Source organism: Grampus griseus, assembly GCF_964374135.1.
Source record: "Grampus griseus genome assembly, chromosome: X".
NCBI lineage: Eukaryota > Metazoa > Chordata > Mammalia > Artiodactyla > Delphinidae > Grampus > Grampus griseus.
The window spans coordinates 103,146,767-103,167,467 of record NC_138999.1 but is presented as its reverse complement, the minus strand read 5'-3'; the positions used below and the strand labels follow the sequence as shown (position 1 = coordinate 103,167,467).

The following is a 20,701-nucleotide window of genomic DNA, read 5'->3' as shown; positions in this document are numbered from 1 at the left end:
GGAAGGTAAAAGGATTTGCAACTACATTACTGAGAAAGGTATCAAAACACTCAGTATTGGGTCAGCTGTGTCCTTGACATAAAAGAGAAACAATTTATAGCTCAACCGAATGAAAAACTCATTTTTCTTTCTATATAAGTTCTTTTTCTTTTCCTTTCCTATCTTAACATCATGACATTCCTCCCTAGCATTAGGCATAATGGCATGATTCTATTTTCCTCCATTTCGGGTTACTCCTCTCGCCTTGCAACCCCTCCTTATTCCTTTATCGCTTTCAAAGTTTCCATTCTCCGTTCCCTTACTTTTACTCCCTCCCTCTTTTTTCCCAGCTAGCTCACCCCGCCCCTCACCGTCACCACCTTCCCTCCCCTTCAGGCTCCTTCCCGCTCCTTCTCCCGCCACCACCCCTCCCTGCCCGCCTCGCGTTCAGGAAGCTCCAATCAGGAGCTCCGAAGGTGTCTCGAAGGCCCGCCCCCTCCTCCCTTTCCACTTCTCTGCCCCCCCTTCTCCCTCCCCCACCCCACCCCCACTCAAGTCCTGCGGACCTGGGGGCTTCGGGATCTGGGCGCTATGAAAAGTGTCTGCTCAGTCACTTCCGGTAAGGGCGTTGCGGCGCGAAGCTTCCCGCGGGACTGTTTAGGAGGGGGTGGAAGTAACCGGTGGGCCGGGGGAGGAGAGTGCTGCCTGGGAAGGGGAGCGAGAGAGGGAGGCGGAGGGAGAGCAAGCGCGAGCGTCTCGGGCGCCTCAGCGGCCCCTTTCCCGCCGCCTCCCCACAAGCCAGCTCCCCCGCCCCCCGGCCGCCTGCAGTGCTGCTCTCCACCCCCCACTCTCGCGGACTAACACCGCCCCTCCCTCGCCGCCGCGTGACCGGAAGTGGCGCCATCTTTAGCTTCTTGTGCTATTGACAATAACAAGCTCCGGTTCTCTCCCCCTCCCCCCTCCCCCCAACCACGGCATCTCCCCTCCCAGAGAGAGGGAGAAAAGGAGGAGGAGCTGCAGCCTCACAGACTTACTGAGTCGCTCCTGCAGAAAGGGGGGAGAGAGACCGAAAAGCAGGGGAGGGGGACGGCACGGCCGTTTACCTGTCTGCCTCCTCATTCGCTCTCCCCCCTTGTTCTGCTCACTCCTGGTGTCAGCCTATCCTCCTTCCCAAACCCTCCCATTCCCCCGGTGGAGCCCCCCCTTCACTTTCCTTCTCGTCCTCTGTGTTTCTCCTCTCTTTCTTCCCTTCCCCCTCTAGCATTGCCACCTTCTCTCCTACACGCACTCAGGCATATAAACGTAGGTTTTTGATGCTCGTCTGCCTGTTGACCCCGCTATTTTCATGTTTCCAACAGGTTTTTCTTCCCCCAATCCCTCAGCTGCTGCTGCTGCTGCTCAGGAGGTCAGATCTGCCACTGATGGTAATACCAGCACCACTCCGCCCACCTCTGCCAAGAAGAGAAAGTTAAACAGCAGCAGCAGCAGCAGCGGCAGTAACAGTAGTAACGAGAGAGAAGACTTTGATTCCACCTCTCCCTCCTCTTCCACTCCTTTACAACCCAGGGATTCGGCATCCCCTTCAACCTCGTCCTTCTCCTGCCTGGGGGTTTCAGTGGCTGCTCCCAGCCACGTACCGATACAGAAGAAGCTGCGTTTTGAAGACACCCTGGAGTTTGTAGGGTTTGATGCGAAGATGGCTGAGGAATCCTCCTCCTCCTCCTCCTCATCTTCACCAACTGCTGCAACATCTCAGCAGCAGCAACTTAAAAATAAGAGTATATTAATCTCTTCTGTGGCTTCGGTGCATCACGCAAACGGCCTAGCCAAATCTTCTACCACCGTCTCTAGCTTTGCTAACAGCAAGCCTGGCTCTGCTAAGAAGTTAGTGATCAAGAATTTTAAAGGTAACCAAGGCCAAAATCCATAATCACCTAAGGATTTGACACTTGAGTGGTCACGTGCTCTATTTCTGTTAATATATTAAACAGTATAGAGGTGGCCTAATGTTTTATGCATAATCAATGAGGTGGAGGGAGGTCCTTTTTGGGTGGAGGGTTCATTTTCCGGGGGTGGTTAGTATCCTTGTGCTGAAGCAGACACCAGGTGTTTCTGTGCAGTATTTTGAGGTCTGTCTCAGCCTATTGTATCTAATCTGTTATGCCTTATAACACTGACAACCGATATGATTGATCCGGATTTTACAGGTGAGAAATTTGTATTCTAAAAAGGTTTATTTATTTCAGGTGCATAGTGAACCTTGGCACTGCTGGGATTTTTATTTTTATCCTTCAGTAGGCCACGTTATCTAGTCCCTAGAAATGCAGATAGGACTAGTGATTTTTTTCATGTTCAAAGAAGACTTATAGTTAGATTTATAATGTTGAATACTACACTCTTGAAACTCATTGTGGAAGCAATAGTTGGAGAAAAGTATTTATGATCTCTTCATTTCTTTCCAAAGGTAGGATTTGGAAGTGAAAATACTGTGTATACACAGTAGTAACTCTGTGTACCACTAGTCTAAAGATAGGAACAATTACTACATCTTTTTTGTTTTTAATCACTGAAATGGGTCCTAAAGTACTGACCTGCAGCTTTTAGGAAAATTTGTTCATTTCAAGTTTTTGAGATATGTGCTTGAGAGTACTGTGAATGCATTGATGCAAATGTAAAATCAACAATTTTTTTAAATGTAATTGAGCTGAATTACTTTTTAATCTCTTGAGTGTGTTTCTGTTTCTCTTTTTCGACACTCTTAACTGGCAAGTAGTGGATGCTAAAATGTTTATTAAATGGGCAAGTAAAATGAATGAACTAAAGTAATATTTACCAGAACAGTGCCTTGTGGCTAAATATTAGTATTGAGAACATTAAGATTCTCCATGCTTGTATTTTCAACATTAGTGTGGAAATCAGTAATATGCTCTATTTTGTTTTAAGCAGAGTATAGTGTTGTTTATTTTTAACCTTTTCTTTTTTCTATCACTCCTCTCCCACCTCCAGGCTCTCAAGTGTTGTAATCTTTCTGATTTAATAGTAGACTTTTCTGAAGTAAATATGAATTGTAATTGACTAATTTGTTCACTGTTTTATTTAAAATATATCAATTTAATAGCCAAGGATTTTTAAAGAGATGAGCTATGACCCTAATTGCATTGTATACCGGTTTCAGAGATTTTGTTTGGGTTTTTTTCTCCCCCTCCCAAAATAAAAACACATTATTAAGGTATCTGGATGTTTTAATTTAAAAAAACCTCATTGCTGGTCAGTGAAGTTTAAAGCCTGGATTAAGATGTACCTTTCCATTCTGAAAGTGCTACATAGGTTCTGGAGTTGTTTGGATGTTTTAATTTTTTAATATTTTACTCTGCTCATAAATGCAGTTTAAATTAAAACATGAATTAAGATGTTTCTCTCCATTCCTGTAGATACTACATAAATAAGGGGGTCAAACAGACCTGAGTTAGAATCCCAGTTTTACCATTGACTAGCTATGGTGACCTTGGGCAAGCCTTACTAAATGAGTCTTCCAGCTTCAGTTGCCAAATAAGGATAATAATACTTTCCTTAGGACATTATTAGGAAAATTAAGATGTTTATAAAGTACCTTGTACGTAGTAGGCACTCAGTATTTTACGTTTCAGGTACAAAATTCATGTTGACTTTGGTTTACACATGATGGAATAGGATCAGGATTGTTAATTTTTTATTTGTCATTCTTGAATTTTTATTTTTTGAAGCAATTCAGTCAATAGCAGGAAAAAACCCTCACCTTCAGTTTTAATAGGTGAGTCAAAATGACTTACACAGTATTCTGGCATTTCAAATTTTATTCTTTATACTAAGCCTAAATATAATGGTTACTTTAATAGTTAGATATAATACTTATAACAATTTACCCTTAAAGAGCAGTAATACTAGTATTTTGTGGATCTTTTCATTACTATATCCTACATATTATTCTGATTATCAACCTTTTACATATCATCTAGATAAGCCTAAATTACCAGAAAACTACACAGATGAAACATGGCAGAAACTGAAAGAAGCAGTGGAAGCTATCCAGAATAGTACTTCGATTAAGTACAATTTAGAAGAACTCTATCAGGTATGTATTAACTTGGATTACCAGATTTGGTTAGCGTAAATTGAGGTGAAATGTATATGGATTTTACTTTCTGAAATGGGCACTTATGTAGATTTTTGGTTCCCTTCTAATTACAATTTCTTGATTAATATATGCACTCTGTTTTATAATCAGACCATATGTTCTGACATAAACTATGGGTACAGTCTTATTGGTATAAATTGGGCTTATCTTGGACCCTTCTAATTAGGATTTACAGTTAGGAGTACCTAGCTGTAATAAGTTTGACCTATAATAGAATCCTATAGCCTGGATCCCAAAGATGATTTCTGGTGACATGTCATTCTGTTGTGATACTTCTTGCTAAGTGGTGTTACCTATGTAGGAAAGCCCTCAAGAAATGCAGATATTCTCCATATACTTTATTCTACGTCTTTGCTGTTAGCATACTTTTGCCATTTCTTTCTCTTGTTCTTTATGTTGTCTTTTCTCCTGGTCTACAAGACATACCTTAGCCCAAAAATGATCAGCAGGTTGTAGTTCAGCAACTTGGTCTGAGGTTCAGGTTTGTTTCTTTTGCTTAACAAATGGATCTGTATTTGAAGTGTTGAACGTAAATATACAATTAAGGGCAATTCCTGATTTAGACTTCTTGCTACCAAGATACTTTGACCTACTGTATTTTTGCCACAACCAATTCAAGAAGTTACTTTCCATTATAGAGTCAGTAGTTTCATATTAAAAAAAAATCCAATGGCTTGAGTTTTTGTATTGATGAGTACTTTGTAAGAAATTATGTTCGTTCAGTTTATCAGAATTCGTAGTTTTCATCTATTCATTTTAGTTGTAGAGATAGTTTGGTGATGGACAAACAGTGGATTAGGAGTCAAAAGACAAAGGGATCTAGTTTTGGCTCTATTACCCTTGTGGTCTTGGGCAAGGTACTAAACCTCTCTCAGCTTCTGTTTCCTCCTTTGTAAATGGGGGAAGAACTCCTGCTCTATCTACCTCACAGCGTTGCTTATAAGACTCAAATAAGATGTTTGTGAAAAACACCTTGAAGCACTACGATAGAAATATAAGTTGATGTTATCACTAGTTAAACTTTTTCATAAGGCACAGTATGACTTTTTCACTTGTAATAGGTCAATTGAGATCACTAGTTTCTGTTGCTGTTTAAATTTAATGCATCAATGCATGCCAAACAGAATGGTGCCGAATACATAGTAGTGATGCTGTGTAATATTATAAGTATTATAATGCTATGTAAGTGTCAGGGAGTAGTCAGTAGTAGTACTAAGGTATTAAGGATAAGCTCACCTCATTTGGCTCTGTTGGTATATTGCACATGTGGCTCCTGAGATGTACAGTAATAAAAGTAGAATTACAGTTGGAAAGGCCTTAAGCGATTATGTGGTCCAGTATCTTTTCTTTGTATAGTGTATGTGACAGCCTACAAAGTAGGATTATCTCATTTAAGCATTATAGAAACCCTTTGTGAAGTAGATAAGGTAGTAGTTATCATCCCTATTCTATTGAGGAAATGGAGTCTCAGGGACTCCAAAGTCTAGAGTCGTGTATTGGCAGAGCAGGGGACTTAAACCAAGATGCCCAGGTTTTTAGTCCAGTGCACTTTCACTAATACACCACAGCACTTCACATGCCTCTGTAGTGCAGTGTTTGAAGCAAATAGTCTTACTTTAGGAAAAGAAACTTTGTCATCAAAGAAGGTAATTTTTGGGGGCTTCCCTGGTGGCGCAGTGGTTAAGAATCCGCCTGCCAGTGCAGGGGACACGGGTTTTTTTTTAAAGACAGTTGGGTCTTCTTACTTTTTAAAAAAATTAATTTATTTATTTACTTATTTTTGGCTGTGTTGGGTCTTTGTTTCTGTGCAAGGGCTTTCTCTAGTTGTGGCAAGCGGGGGCCACTCTTCATCGTGGTGCGCGGGCCTCTCACTATCGTGGCCTCTCTTGTTGTGGAGCGCAGGCTCAGTAGTTGTGGCGCACGGGCCTAGTTGCTCCGCGGCATGTGGGATCTTCCCAAACCAGGGCTCGAACCCATGTCCCCTGCATTGGCAGGCAGATTCTCAACCACTGCCCCACCAGGGAAACCCGGGGGACACGGGTTTGAGCCCTGGTCCAGGAAGATCCCACATGCCGCAGAGCGGCTAAGCCCATGCACCACAACTACTGAGACCCCGTGCCACAACTACTGAAGCCCACGTGCCTGGATCCCATGCTACGCAACGGAAGAGGCCACAGCAATGAGAGGCCCACGCACTGCAGCGAAGAGTAGTCCCCACTCGCTGCAACTAGGAAGAAGCCCGCACGCAGCAATGAAGACCCAACGCAGCCAAAAATAAATAAATAAATTTTAAAAAAGAAGGTAATTATTTTTCATTCGTGCTTGTATATGGTGTTTCTTTGGATTTGCTGGCATACAGCATCTTTAATTTAAGTAATGTGTTACTTTACATATTTCATATTTCTGACATTTTTTAAAAATTTATTTATTTATTTACTTATTTGGTTGCTCCAGGTCTTAGTTGCGGCAGGCAAGCTCCCTAGTTGCGGCTCACGGGCTCTTTAGTTGTGGCATGCTAACTCTTAGTTTCAGCATGCGTGTGGGATCTAGTTCCCTGACCAGGGATCAAACCTGGGCCCCCTGCATTGGGAGCTCAGAGTCTTAACTGCTGCACCAACAGGGAAGTCCCCATATTTATAACATATTGATTGTAGTTGCTAATGAACCCTATTTACTTTACCTTGAATATTTTTCTAGAGCTTTTGGGTTAAAAAAATATTTTTCCTGGTAAGTTGATTCTGTTAAATCCCTTTGTGTTTCAAGAGCTCATAGCTCGCATTTTTTGTGTTTTTCCTTTCTTGTACTTCAGAATTCTTTACCTACTGTTGTTCAGTTGCATTTCTTTAGCCTAAAGTCAGCGTTACAACTTTTCACTCTTTGCATTTTTCATAATACTTTCCTACTTCTGTAATAATAAATTCAAAAGCATTTGTTTCTAGCTCTTTTGCTGTTTTTGACCTTAATTTTATAAATGCTCCTTGGGATTGTTCTCAGAAAGAGTATTTTGAGGTGTTCCAGTTCAAAAAAGAGGATAAAAGGATAAAGGGAGTAAAATTATTTCATACCATCTGGATTTCAGGTGCTTGTTGGATTTTTAACAGGTTGAAATGTAATTTAAAAGTACTCTTCTAAAATTGAAACAATATAGAAGTATGTAGTGTACCAAACAAAAGTTCTCCAAACTCCTCAGCACACACCCCCCACCCCCGTCCCTGAAGTAAACACTTACTTGGCATATGTCTATGCAGAACTTTTTTCTATGAATGAAAAACCATTTTGCTTTAAGGCTTAAGCATGGAAGTCTTCCCTAGTGTGGATTGTATATACTACCTCGTGTAAGTTTTTAATTTCTAGAAAAGAACGTGCTGTTCTGAGTATATTTGCAATAAGTAAGCGTTGTCTTTTAAAAGTGATTTAAGTGTGACTTGTACCTGAGTTTAAAAATTATCTTTCCGGGCTTCCCTGGTGGTGCAGTGGTTGGGAGTCCGCCTGCCACTGCCGGGGGCGCGGGTTCGTGCCCCAGTCCTGGAGGATCCCGCGTTGCCGCGGAGCAGCTGGGCCCGTGGGCCATGGCCACTGGGCCTGCGCGTCCAGAGCCTGTGCTCTGAGGCGGGAGGGGCCACGGCCGTGAGGGCGGTGAGGGGCCCGGTACCGGTACCGCAAAAAAAAAAAAAAAAAATTATCTTTGCTCCACAACCTTGAAATCCTGTTAAGAGTGAGGCAGTGGTTCATGTTGTTTTGGTTTGGGTTTTTTTGTTTGTTTGCTTGTTTGTTTTTGATTGACTACAGATAGGAGTATGGTTAAATGCACTGACTTTTGAGTTGTTCAGCCTGCCTTAGATTTGAGATCTGCCACTCATGATAACTTTGGGTGAGTTACTTCTCTAAGCCTTGGTTTCCTCATTTGCAAAATGGGGAGACTACCTATATGGCAGGGTTGTTCAGTTGTAAATAAAATACTGCAAAAACGTACTTACTACACTGCCTGCTGTATGTCCGTGTCATCAGTGATGATGATGATAAATAGTATTTGAGTCTTTAAAAAAGGTATCTTTAAGATTATGTTTTATTATACATCTCTAAAGCCACACATGTTTTTAAATTCTAAATCCACACTGGGCCAGAACAGCTGGCTGATAAATAGATTACATCCCAAATATGCATCAGAAAACATCATTAGCCAAAGTGAAAAAATAACAGAAAAAGAGAACTCTCTAGGAACAGTGTCCCTCTGCACTGCTCAAGAATGTGTCTTGTTTTTATATGTAGTACCTTAATAGTTGGCATCTTGGTTTTGGTGTGTGACTTTTTTACTAAGTGATATTTTAAGTAATGGGATTATTTTCCTCATGTTCTCAGCCTTGTGTGAATAGCTGTGTAGTGTTTTTAAATCAGCTACCTTTTTTGGAGCTGGCTGGTTTCTGTATGAGTGTTACATTTATTCTTAGTATAAATTTTTAGCTATTATCTTTGAAGGTAAGCTTAGTCCATTCTTCAATTCCGATGAAAATGATTTCATCATTAATAAGGAGAACTCTTGTTTGGTTAGCTTTTTGTGAAATAAATTTTAAATAATGGAGCCTTTCAATTAATGATTCATTCATCAAGTACATGACCGCAAGACTGGAAGCAAATAGTGCATCCATCTGAGTATAGGTTATTTTCCATTGTAAAATCGGGTTTCTTAAGCAGTCAGTGGAGAGCAGGTAGTAGATTCTTAGCAGAAGTGACAAGCTATTATATTCTATGTTGATGACTAGGTATTATGTTCTGTAAGTTTAACCTTTGATGTGTTTAAGCTTAGTCTGTCACGTTACTATTACTCCTGTTTTTACTGAATTGTTAATACTATCCCTGCTATTTATCCCAACTACAAATTCTTAGTCCTTGATAATTTGTCTTATTTAAGCTCTTTTTACTAGATGTAAAAAGAGAAATAATTTAGGTTTCATTGTTCAGCTTCCTTTCTGCAAATTCTTAGTTTTTGATATATTTTGATTATCTTATATTAGGCATTTTTACTAGATGTAAAAAGAGAAATAATTTAGGTTTCATTGTTCGGCTTCCTTTCTGCAAATTCTTAGCTTTTGATATATTTTGATTATCTTATTTTAGGCATTTTTACTAGATGTAAAAAGACATAATTTTGAGTTTTATTGTTGTATCAGTTGTTGAAAAGTTTTGTGGTATGCTTTTCTTTCTCTCTTTAAACATTATGGTTTGAAAAATAAGCCCCAACCTGTTAGGCCAGTGACCAAAGTTCAGCACCCTGGTGGGAATTTAATTTCTTAAGTGTCTGTTGTTGCTAAATCAGAAAATTTTCCAGATTTCCTCCCTTACCATTTATTTTTGCATTCTTTGTATTTTTATCCTTATTTTAATCCTCTTCATTTTTTTATTCTAGTCTTCTTACCCTCATTTCCACTCTTTTCCTCGTACCAAATGCAAGCTCCTGTGCCTTTGCTGTTTCTAAATCTTATATTCTGCAAATTTCAGGAACTATAGTTTTGCATTTCATTTGCTACACGTTTATATTTTCTTAGGAGTTTTTTTTTTCTTCAGACAAACATATGTTTGATGCAATGTATGAATTTTGGAGGAAAGGGGTTGGGATTTAGAGGAATAAAAGTTAAAACCTTATTAGAATGTTTTTATCTTATATCCAACTACCTGCAAAAAGGATTTAAGGCAGCATATTTAACCAGTAGTGATTGAGAGCTTAAGTAAAAAGATAGTTTTATTTAAGAGACTTATAGAATTATCCAGAATGTTTAATACAAATAGTTACCTGTGAAACAAGGTTATATTAGTAATAATTATACCAGATCAAACTTCTAGGGATTTCCAGAGTGTTTAGTGAAATGTAAAATGATACATGTCTAAACTAAAAGTGCTTTTCAAAGGTCTGGAATAAAATAAAGTTTACCTCAAGCTCCTCAATAGTGATTTAACACTTATTCATGTTTCTATCCCAGCACCTAACAGGACAGAGTACTTAGTAAACACCCCATTCTTGTTGAATCAGTGACTGTGTGACTGCTTACTGTGTGCAAAGCTGGACAAATGCCATGGGCATATAGAGATCACTTAGTCCTTGCCCCTAAGGTGCTTATATTCTAGTAGGCTCGTGAAATTAGTAGTTTGTGACCAGCATTTTTAAAAAAAGGTAAAATAGAAAATATCGGAGTACATCACACATAGTAATGGTAAGTACAGTTTCATGAAGACTTTGTTTCAATTACATAAATTTTATGTATAATGGATTGTGACATAAAATGTATTTCTTACTGTGGCTTGTCAAAAACTTTTGGAAGCCACTGTTTTAGGCACACATGATTGCTCCAAACAAACCTTGCTTGAAAGTGAGCAAAGCAGAGTATTTAGATCACGGGGTGTATGGAAGATTATAGACAGACATGAGAGTAAAATAATGGTACTATTGAGCCTTGAATGCCATGCTAAAAAGTATGGTGGTGGGGAAGATAGGGTTTTATTGGGGGAGGCAAGTACTTAAGTTTTTTGAATAGTTAGAATATTCATCTGGTTCAAAGCCCCAAAAGTATTACAGAGCATGTAGTAAAGTTTCACTTCCACTCCATCTTCCAACCCTGCTTCCCCAGCTAATAACCCTCTTGACAAACGTAACTGGGTGTATCATTCCAGAAATGGTTCATGTGTGTAAAAACAACTGTGTGGAGGTTTTTTTTTTGCGGTACGCGGGCCCCTCACCGTTGTGGCCTCTCCCGTTGCAGAGCACAGGCCCCGGATGCACAGGCCCAGTGGCCATGGCCCACGGGCCCAGCCGCTTCGTGGCACACGGGATCCCCCCGGACCAGGGCACGAACCCGCGTCCCCTGCATTGGCAGGCGGACTCTCAACCACTGCGCCACCAGGGAAGCCCTGTGTGGAGGTTTTTTAAATTAATTTTCTTCCTTTTTTTTAATTTACATAAATGATAGTAGACCATGCACCATACCATTCAGTCCTTTGTATTTTTTTATACCACTTATGGGATTTCTCCATAAATGGTACCTGAAGAGCTTGATGGAAAAGTTCTTAAGGAACGGAAATTACTAGATCTGGTCTATATGTTAAGCAGTCAAGGCTAAATTAGAGAAGCAGGATGTTCTCTTCCATCTTGACCTTCAAAACTCACCTTAGATCCTCCTGCCTTTCCCTTTCCTTTTGTTGTTGCTTCTCATATCTTAAACCATTCTCCAGCTAAACACAGCTGAAGCTGTATGCATATGAAGACCAGCTTAATTCTCTTATTTCTCACTATTCCCATAAGCTCTTTATCCATTTCCCACTGGGTCTTTGGGACTCCACCTCTTTACTTGTGCTCCAGAAGCCTTTCCTGACTTGCCTCTGCCCTAAAGATTGGGTTAGGGACCTCACCTCTATCTTATCCCCGTCATAGCACCCAACACAGTAGCTTGTAATTATATGTTTTCTGACCAGTTTTCTCCTTACGCTGTAAGCCCCTTCTGTGTGCAGGACACATTGCTAGTTATAGGTACATTAGGGGGTTTTTTTTGTTTTTTTGTTTGTTTTTTGGTTTTGGGGTTTTTTTTGCGGTACGCGGGCCTCTCACTGCTGTGGCCTCTCCCGTTGCGGAGCACAGGCTCTGGACGCGCAGGCTCAGCGGCCATGGCTCACAGGCCCAGCCGCTCCGCAGCATGTGGGATCTTCCCCGACCGGGGCACAAACCCGCGCCCCCTGCATCGGCAGGCGGACTCTCAACCACTGCGCCACCAGGGAAGCCCTACATTAGTTTTTTGAACATTTACTATATTCACCTGGTTCAAAGCCCAAAAAGTATTAAAGAACATATAGTACATGAGCACATGGTCTCTTTCTGTCATTAAGGAGAGTTGGGGGACAGGATATACACATTAAGAGATACAATATTGACTCAGGGACAAGTCAGTGTGGTATGATTGGTGATAGTGCCAAATGAGTCACTGGTAGCCAAGGCAATTAAGGAAAGCTTATTGGAAGAAGTGGAACCTAGCTGAGTAGTAAGGGAATATGGTATCTTGTGTAAGAAGATAAATAGATGCGATGAGAACTAATATATGGAAGAAAGAGTAACACAGCAGAAGGGAATGGTGAAGGAGGACTTGGAAAAGTACTGCAGGTGGGAAATGTGGAGAAGGTGAAATACAAAGACAGAATCTAAGCAGGAAAACGAGAAATGCTGAGAAAATTAGTCACTCAAAAGGAACACCAAGGTACAATGAGAAGACTACTAAAGGAGGAAGGAAGAGAGTCCATAGAGGACTAATGTGAACCAGTCAGGCACATGAAATAAACGTAAACACACACTTAGGCATTTGTGGCCTGACCCAAGGCCCCATGGAAAGTGGTGGCCAGCAGAGACTTAGCCTTCTTATTCCTCCTTAGCTGCTATATCTAAGTGGTCTGCTGTTTCCTGGTAAGGTGTAGTGCCTTTCCTCCTTTGGTATAAGTGGTTTCCTTTAAGCTTTCTTTTCATTTGCTAGTTTATTTGCTGGACGTGCATGCTGGGAATATGACTTCCAGCTACATATTTATAAAATTCCACTCCAACCAAGAGGACTTGGATGGTCCCTTAGAGTCAATTTTAATGGAATTTTTGCCTTGTGTTGTGGTGAGAAAAAAATCCTGGTGTTATACTTAAGTCATTAATAGTTGAAATTGTAGATTATATCAGAGTTCATCCAAAGAGTTTTACCATGCCTGTTGTATTAAATTTGAAAGTCTTTTGATGCACATAAGAAGAAACTCACTGAAATCTCAAGTTTGTCCTTTTGGATCTGAGTATAAAAGGCCAATTCAACTATTAGAATGAAGTAAAAATTCAGTATTTCTTTAGTAATTAATGTTTATCCCATTGTGCAAATTTTAAAACCTCTATTTATTTAAATATTCTTAAGCTGCAATGTTGGAGAAAAATCCCTGTGTATAATTATATCATACTCATTATAATACTGCTAGCAATAAATTCTGCATTGCTCTGTTCAGGAAAACCAAAGAAAGTATAAACAAATTTTATTTCAGTAGTGGTTGGACCACCCAGCCCATCTAATAAACAATTGGTGAAATTATTTTCAAACTCAAAATGGAATTCTGCTTATGAAAACAATTAACATTTTTAAGAACAAGACAGAATTTATATGTAGCAGTTGTTACAAATTGGTCTTCACAAGGTGAGAATTTGGCTTGATTCCCTCCATCCTTAACCTGTACTGCCACAATAAATGTATTAATTTGTGTGTGTGGGGGTTGGTATAGTACACTGGTTATGAAAAATGTTCACTACCCATGTTGATATTTTGCTATTTTACCTTGTGTTTTATTTTATTTATTTATTTATTTGCGGTACGAGGGCCTCTCACTGTTGTGGCCTCTCCCGTTGCAGAGCACAGGCTCTGGATGTGCAGGCTCAGCGGCCGTGGCTCACGGGCCCAGCCGCTCCGCGGCATGTGGGATCTTCCCGGACCGGGGCACGAACCCGTGTCCCCTGCATCGGCAGGCGGACTCTCAACCACTGTGCCACCAGGGAAGCCCTTACCTTGTGTTTTAAATGGACGAATAATCCTTTTTAATAAGCCGACATGGTAGAAATAACAAATAATAGGAATTTGATGTAAATAATCAAGAAATCCCCCCTCCCCTCCCCATTCACTCCGTAAGAAAGTATGTGTTTAATTTTGCAGGCTGTGGAAAATCTCTGTTCTTACAAGATTTCTGCAAACTTGTACAAACAGCTGAGACAGATTTGTGAAGATCACATCAAAGCACAAATTCATCAGTTCAGAGAATATCCTTTTAAAAACAAAAAACCTTGTATTTTCATCTATCCCTCCCTCTCTGTCCCTCACTTTTAAACCCAGCTTGAAATGGAATGCCTGTGTTTTGTAGATTTATTTTTTGTTCATCTTGCCTCTGGAGTAAGAAGATGCAAAATTTGACTTTTTATCTCTAATTAGGGTCCAAATCTACATTGTGCTATTAATGTAAATAAATAAAATGTCTTTATGTCTTTACTCTTTTTGAGGAAAGATAATTGGGAAATAATAAACTGAAAACACAATGCTCAGTTATGTCTAAGACTTGTTTTTTGTTGTTTTGGCCTAGTGGCTTTCAGGATCTTAGTTCCCCGACAAGGGATTGAACCCGTGCCCCCTGCAGTGGAAGTGCAGAGTCTTAACCACTGGACCTCCAGGGAAGTCCCTAAGACTTGTTGTTTTTTTTTGTTGTTAGTTTGTTTGTTTCATTTTTTTCAAAGACAGTTTTTTGGTTTGGTTTGGTGTTTTTTTTTTTTTTTTTTTTTTGCTGCTTTGGGTCTTCGTTGCTGCGTGCGGGCTTTCTCTAGTTGTGGTGAGCGGGGGCTACTCTTCATTGTGGTGCTCGGGCTTCTCATTGCGGTGGCTTCTCTTGTTGAGGAGCATGGATTCTAGGCGTGCATACTTCAGTAGTTGTGGCACGCAGGCTCTAGAGCGCAGGCTCAGTAGTTGTGGTGCATGGGCTTAGTTGCTCCATGGCATGTGGGATCTTCCAGAGCAGGGTTCGAACCCGTGTCCCCTGCATTGGCAGGTGGATTCTTTTTTTTTTTTTTTTACATCTTTATTGGAGTATAATTGCTTTACAATGGTGTGTTAGTTTATGCTTTGTAACAAAGTGAATCAGTTATACATATACATATGTTCCCATATCTCTTCCCTCTTGCGTCTCCCTCCCTCCCACCCTCCCTATCCCACCCCTCCAGGTGGTCACAAAGCACCGAGCTGATCTTCCTGTGCTAGGCGGCTGCTTCCCACTAGCTATCTACCTTACGTTTGGTAGTGTATATATGTCCGTGCCTCTCTTTCACTTTGTCACAGCTTACTCTTCCCCCTCCCCATATCCTCAAGTCCATTCTCTAGTAGGTCTGTGTCTTTATTCCTGTCTTACCCCTAGGTTCTTCATGACATTTTTTTTCCTTAAATTCCATATGTAAGTGTTAGCATACGGTATTTGTCTTTCTCTTTCTGACTTACTTCACTCTTAACCATTATGTCACCAGGGAAGTCCCACTAAGACTTGTTTTTGGAGGTATTTTTTTTTTTAGTGGGATCTAACATGTTTTTACAGTTTAAGAAGTAGTATTTTGTTTCATAATTAAGTGCTGTTTAGTTTCATTTAGTACCTAGGGCATTCCGTATTTAAGACAGATGTGCTCTTACGTTGCATATATTACTTGTACTAAGCGCTTTTAAAATATCCTTAACGTATATCTCACGGATTCATTGGATAGTGTTCTTTTTCTAAAGAAGATCGATAGATGTTGGCAGAACCATTGCAGACAGATGGTAAGATGGAAAAAGCATTACATTTCAGCTAAATATTGTAGTTAAAATAAGTTTCTTCAAATACAGGAATGCTAGTTTTAAAAGCTTTGCAATGGGGGGACTGAAACTAATTTTGGTTGAGTTTTCTATTTTAAAACTGCAAGTTACAGGTAAACCAGTATTTTAGAATGACTTGCACCTTACGATCATTTTTATTTTTGTAGCACTTAAGCAAAAAGTATTTATCTCATTAAAAAAGTTACATTTTGCCTGTCAGTCTTGATGGCTATCCCACTCGCTATTTGGTTACTTGTGAAGGTGCCTGATGGTTCTGCATTTTAGATTATTCAGATCACAACCTTTTCCTTTTTCCCTAATCTGGTATTATTTTAAACCTTATATTCTGCAAATTAAAAATCTTAAAATCCATCCCACCCACCCAAAATCCCACGTATACAATTTAAGGCAGTTTCACGCTGAGGACTGTTGCTGAGGAAAAATTGTATGCCCCTTTATTCTGTTTTTATTTTTAGTTGCTTCTCAGATTGCAAAGAAGTCATAGACCATTTTAAGTGTCTTTTTTTTTTTCTGGAAACTACAGCAAGAATTAAGGTTTATTAATGGTTTAATAAAAATGGTGTGGGCATATTCTCAGGTAGATGTGTTTACCTGCATGTTTGATCCTAGTAGTCTGGTATATATACAAGCAAACCCTTCAATCTTGTTTTATAAAATATTTCAGCTTCACAAAATATAAAAAGTTGTTTGATTTCTTTTTTTCATTGGCAGATCATGATCAGGAGCATTTTTTTGTTTCTGGATAGGACTTACGTTCTTCAAAATTCAATGCTACCCTCCATTTGGTAAGGATACCAGAAAAAAATTATGAAAAGATTTGTAACAAATCATAGTCAAATCTTAATTACACTGATAGAAGAGAGTGATACTGTGAATATTCTCCTAAAAACTCATATTTGGCTTCTAGACTTCTGTTTATAGCAGTTTTACCTTGTTAATTATGTTTTGCCTGTGCTAATATTGGAGATAGCTAACATTCCCTGGGCATATAATAACTTATGAAGAAGTTTCTTTGTCAGCCAAGGGGATTAAAGTTTGCTCTGGATTGTCTGAGTGTGCATCATTTTGTTGCTGATCAAGATTTCACTCATTATCTTTTAACATTATTGTGGAAAATTCCACGTATACACAAAAACAGAAGAGTATAATGAGCTCTTCCCCCCATCATGTGCCTAGCATCTACCTACAGCAATTATCAGAGTTTACTGATTTTTGAGTACTGAAGCCAGATGACAAATGAGCAATTAAGCCTTCATTACCAGTACAGTGAAGACCATTTTATAGCTTTGAACTAATTTTGCCTCTTGATTTGACCAAGGAAGAAATCCACCAAAGAAAATAATACAGTAAAACTTAGTTATGGAGGAAGATGGTAATTTAGCTTCAGTTTTCATTAAAGACAAAATGAGTTTCCTGTATGCTTTAATCTAATAATGTTATTTAAAATTAAATGTGTGGATTTTATACTTTTACAATTGCTGCTTCAAAGCCTGGAACCCTAACTAACATGTGGTGAGAAGTTAAGCCTCTCCAGAAGTGGTATTGTTGTCAATTAATTTAAATTATATATATTTTTTATTTTAGGGATATGGGACTGGAGTTATTTAGGGCTCATATTATAAGTGATCAAAAAGTCCAGAATAAGACAATTGATGGCATTCTTCTTTTGATTGAGAGGGAAAGGAATGGTGAAGCAATTGACAGAAGTTTACTGAGAAGCCTTTTAAGCATGCTCTCTGATTTGCAAGTAAGTCAACTACTTCACTTACTACAGAGCTGATTGCTATCCCTAATTTGATGTTTAAAAAGCAAGCTCAGGGAAATTCCCTGGCGGTCCAGTAGTTAGGACTCCACGCTCTCACTGCTGAGGGCCCAGGCTCGATCCCTGGTTGGGGAACTAAGATCCCACAAGCCGCGAGGCATGGCCAAAAAATAGAAACCAAACTCATAGTGCTGTTCCCATTAAGGGCATTCAATAAACATTTATTGGATAATTGAACTCCTTTATTTTGTTATCCCTTCCCAGATTTATCAGGATTCTTTTGAACAACGATTTTTGGAAGAAACTAACCGACTTTATGCAGCCGAAGGCCAAAAATTAATGCAGGAAAGAGAGGTATTTAAAAATCATGATTAATAAATCCACTGTGTCTCACAATAGACCCTACTTTATTGAACATAAGCTTCCCTTTGCATTTATCTTCCCAACATTATGCTGCTTTTCTCTCACTTAGGTGCTCCTTTCTTTTCTCTCTTCTTAAAGGCCAGAATTCTGGATCATAAACTCTACCTATAATTTTACATATGATTCAACCCTGTCACATTTGACAGGGCTGCTTCCAGGATCTTTTGGAGTTGACATTTTCTGAATGATTTATGGGGAGGAAAACAATAATATAAAAAACTATCTTTGTAGGTTCCTGAATATCTTCATCATGTTAACAAACGTCTAGAAGAAGAAGCAGACAGACTTATTACTTACTTAGATCAGACCACCCAGTAAGTATTACATGCTCAGCCTAATAGCCTTAACCTGTGTTGTTGAATCACTTAAGGCACTTTGGGCATCCCCAAACATGTTAGTAACTGTTTTCAGGTATCTTGAGTCTTTAACAATTGTTTTCATAATGCAACCTTCGAGTTGTTATTTTCCCTACTTAATTAGATTTAATCAAGGATTTGATAATTGGTTGTCTGTATGTGTTTAGGATGTAATTAAAAAATAGTATTACAAGCTGATGTGATCTTTGAAATCTTCAGACCGATTAAAATTCAGTGGGTGTTCATAGGAGAAAGTATTTCTGTGCTTTCCTAAATATTACCAACCAAGGAGTTCCTGTAAGCAGCACAGATAAATTCCTTACTTTCCTAGTGAAAGCAGAGAAATTTGGGAAAAGCCAGCCATAGCAAGGCCCTTAAAATATTTGTTTCGTGATGTAACAAATTCTGAAATATGCAATGTTTTCCTTCTAGTCATAAAGTAGAGTAACTCTGAGCACAATAAATTTATACATAGGAATAGGAATATTGAAATTAACATATAATGAGCTATTTGATTTTTTCCCCCCAGGAGAGATTATAAATTTTCAGGAAAGTCAAAGTCAATAGTTCTAAACTTTTTTTTTCCTTGTAGAAAGTCATTAATTGCTACTGTGGAAAAACAACTTCTAGGTGAACACTTAACAGCAATTCTTCAGAAAGGTAATTGGTAATTTACAAATAAGAGATTACTTTTAAAATGGTAGCAGCAAACAAGTAGAAAAATTTTTAAAGATTGCCCTTTTAAAAGTTTGGTAGCGTGTGGCTGCATTTCTGAGGAGGGACACAACCCCTTTTCCCTATTCATCACAGTAAACTTTCAGGAGGTGCCTGTTTCCTTAACTTAAAGATACAGGGAGTGAGATGAGAGGAGACTACCAACTCCAGTAAAGAAACAGTGGGAATTGGGGAATTCTTGATTTAATTTTTAAGACTGAAGTAATAAGGAAATGCATTCCTTTTTGCACTGAAATGTTTTTGTTTCTAGCATATAAAACCAAGCATTTCTATTAATCCTAAGTGATCTATGAGTATACCCTGAATTTTACTTTGACAATGCTACAAATAGGCAAAAAAGTCTTACCTTTCTCTCCAGCCATCTTTTCTTTTGTTTAAGGTATTTTAGTACATTAATGCAGTTACACTTTTATTTCATTCTGAAAATCAAATACTTTAGAACTTCATTTAAACTTGGCCTATTGATGCATGGTTTTTGATATACCACAGGCCATATCCAATACTCTGAAATATATATATGTGTATACTAATGCAAATATAATGTGGCTATTGCACATATGAGGTATTTATAATGTGTATTTATATAAACCAATTTTTATAAGTTGGTTTATACATCTCATCTACTATGCTAAATGATACAAACCATTACACAATTTTTGTTTTTATATAAAGTTCCCTATAGTTAGTTTTCACTTGGAAAGGTGATTGTTTCTTTGAGTTTAATTCAAAGCACATCTCTGTATTAAAATCACAGACTAGTCATAGTTCAGACCAGTATCACAATAACTTATTTTTCATTAAAATATCTGACATTTTTGTTCACTTTTTTAATACCAAATGTTTCAAAATTCAGGTTTAAATAGCCTCCTTGATGAAAACCGAATTCAAGATTTATCTCTCCTGTATCAGCTCTTCAGTAGAGTTCGAGGTGGCGTTCAGGTTCTCTTGCAGCAATGGATTGAATACATTAAGGTATTAACATTAACCTGTTTTTTTCTCTCTCATGGCTTATAATCTATACATCTAGAGTACATATCAGCAAGAATTTCTTATTTGTTAGATCCTTTTTTTTTTTTAAGTAATGGGCATTTTGGGAACAGTCAACCTGAGAATGATAGCTGTGTGGCAAATTAGCAATAAAACAGTTCTCTTCTTGATGTCTGATGTGATTTCTAGCTCCAATAATTATAGCAGTGAATGTGGAAAAAGGAAGAGGGCTTTTTTTGGATCCAAATTTCTTTCCTTTCTTTGATCTTACACTGAAGGCAGATTGCTGTTTTTTAAAAATTCAACCCGACTTTTTTAAAAGTAGGAAAAAGACCCTAGAGACTTCTACAATAATGCCCCATTATGATATTACATAGCCAGTGGCCATTACTTATTTTATGACTATAGATGAATGGCATCAGTCTGGATGTTTTTATAACTTTATTTTTTTATTTTATTGACTTCAAAGCCAGGTTTATCTTAATTTTTTGAGATTTTAAAGTATGTGTATCTACTTAAAATATGATTTGGGGGATTGTTTTCATTGTAGATAATTAAATTCTAATAGAAAGTCATTTTTGTTTCTTTAGGCATTTGGTAGCACTATTGTAATTAATCCTGAAAAGGATAAAACCATGGTTCAAGAATTGCTGGATTTTAAAGATAAGGTTGACCATATAATTGATATCTGTTTCCTGAAGAATGAAAAATTTATCAACGCCATGAAAGAAGCATTTGAAACATTCATTAACAAAAGACCAAACAAACCTGCTGAACTTATAGGTATTTCTCTAGTCCCTTTTCCCGGTTCTTTAATGTTCTTCTTTTACTCATAAAGTTCCAGTTAACCTGAAATTTTGACAAGGTTTTGTATATTAACACCTAATTTATT

General features: G+C 38.5%; 1 protein-coding gene across 2 annotated transcripts in view; it reads left to right on the top strand.

Moving 5' to 3' along the window:
- Positions 1-530: 530 nt before the first annotated feature.
- CUL4B (cullin 4B) overlaps positions 531-20,701 on the top strand; it is a 34,495-nt gene continuing 14,324 nt past the window's right edge. For both annotated transcript variants that reach the window (XM_082681356.1, XM_082681355.1), the window contains exons 1-12: positions 531-598; positions 1,338-1,886; positions 3,975-4,090; positions 13,855-13,958; positions 15,420-15,489; positions 16,258-16,331; positions 17,131-17,293; positions 17,573-17,662; positions 17,963-18,045; positions 18,680-18,747; positions 19,676-19,794; positions 20,400-20,592. In XM_082681356.1, the coding sequence (XP_082537482.1) occupies positions 571-598; positions 1,338-1,886; positions 3,975-4,090; positions 13,855-13,958; positions 15,420-15,489; positions 16,258-16,331; positions 17,131-17,293; positions 17,573-17,662; positions 17,963-18,045; positions 18,680-18,747; positions 19,676-19,794; positions 20,400-20,592 (1,657 nt within the window). In that variant the 5' untranslated portion in view covers positions 531-570. The remainder of the gene's footprint in view (positions 599-1,337; positions 1,887-3,974; positions 4,091-13,854; positions 13,959-15,419; positions 15,490-16,257; positions 16,332-17,130; positions 17,294-17,572; positions 17,663-17,962; positions 18,046-18,679; positions 18,748-19,675; positions 19,795-20,399; positions 20,593-20,701) is intronic.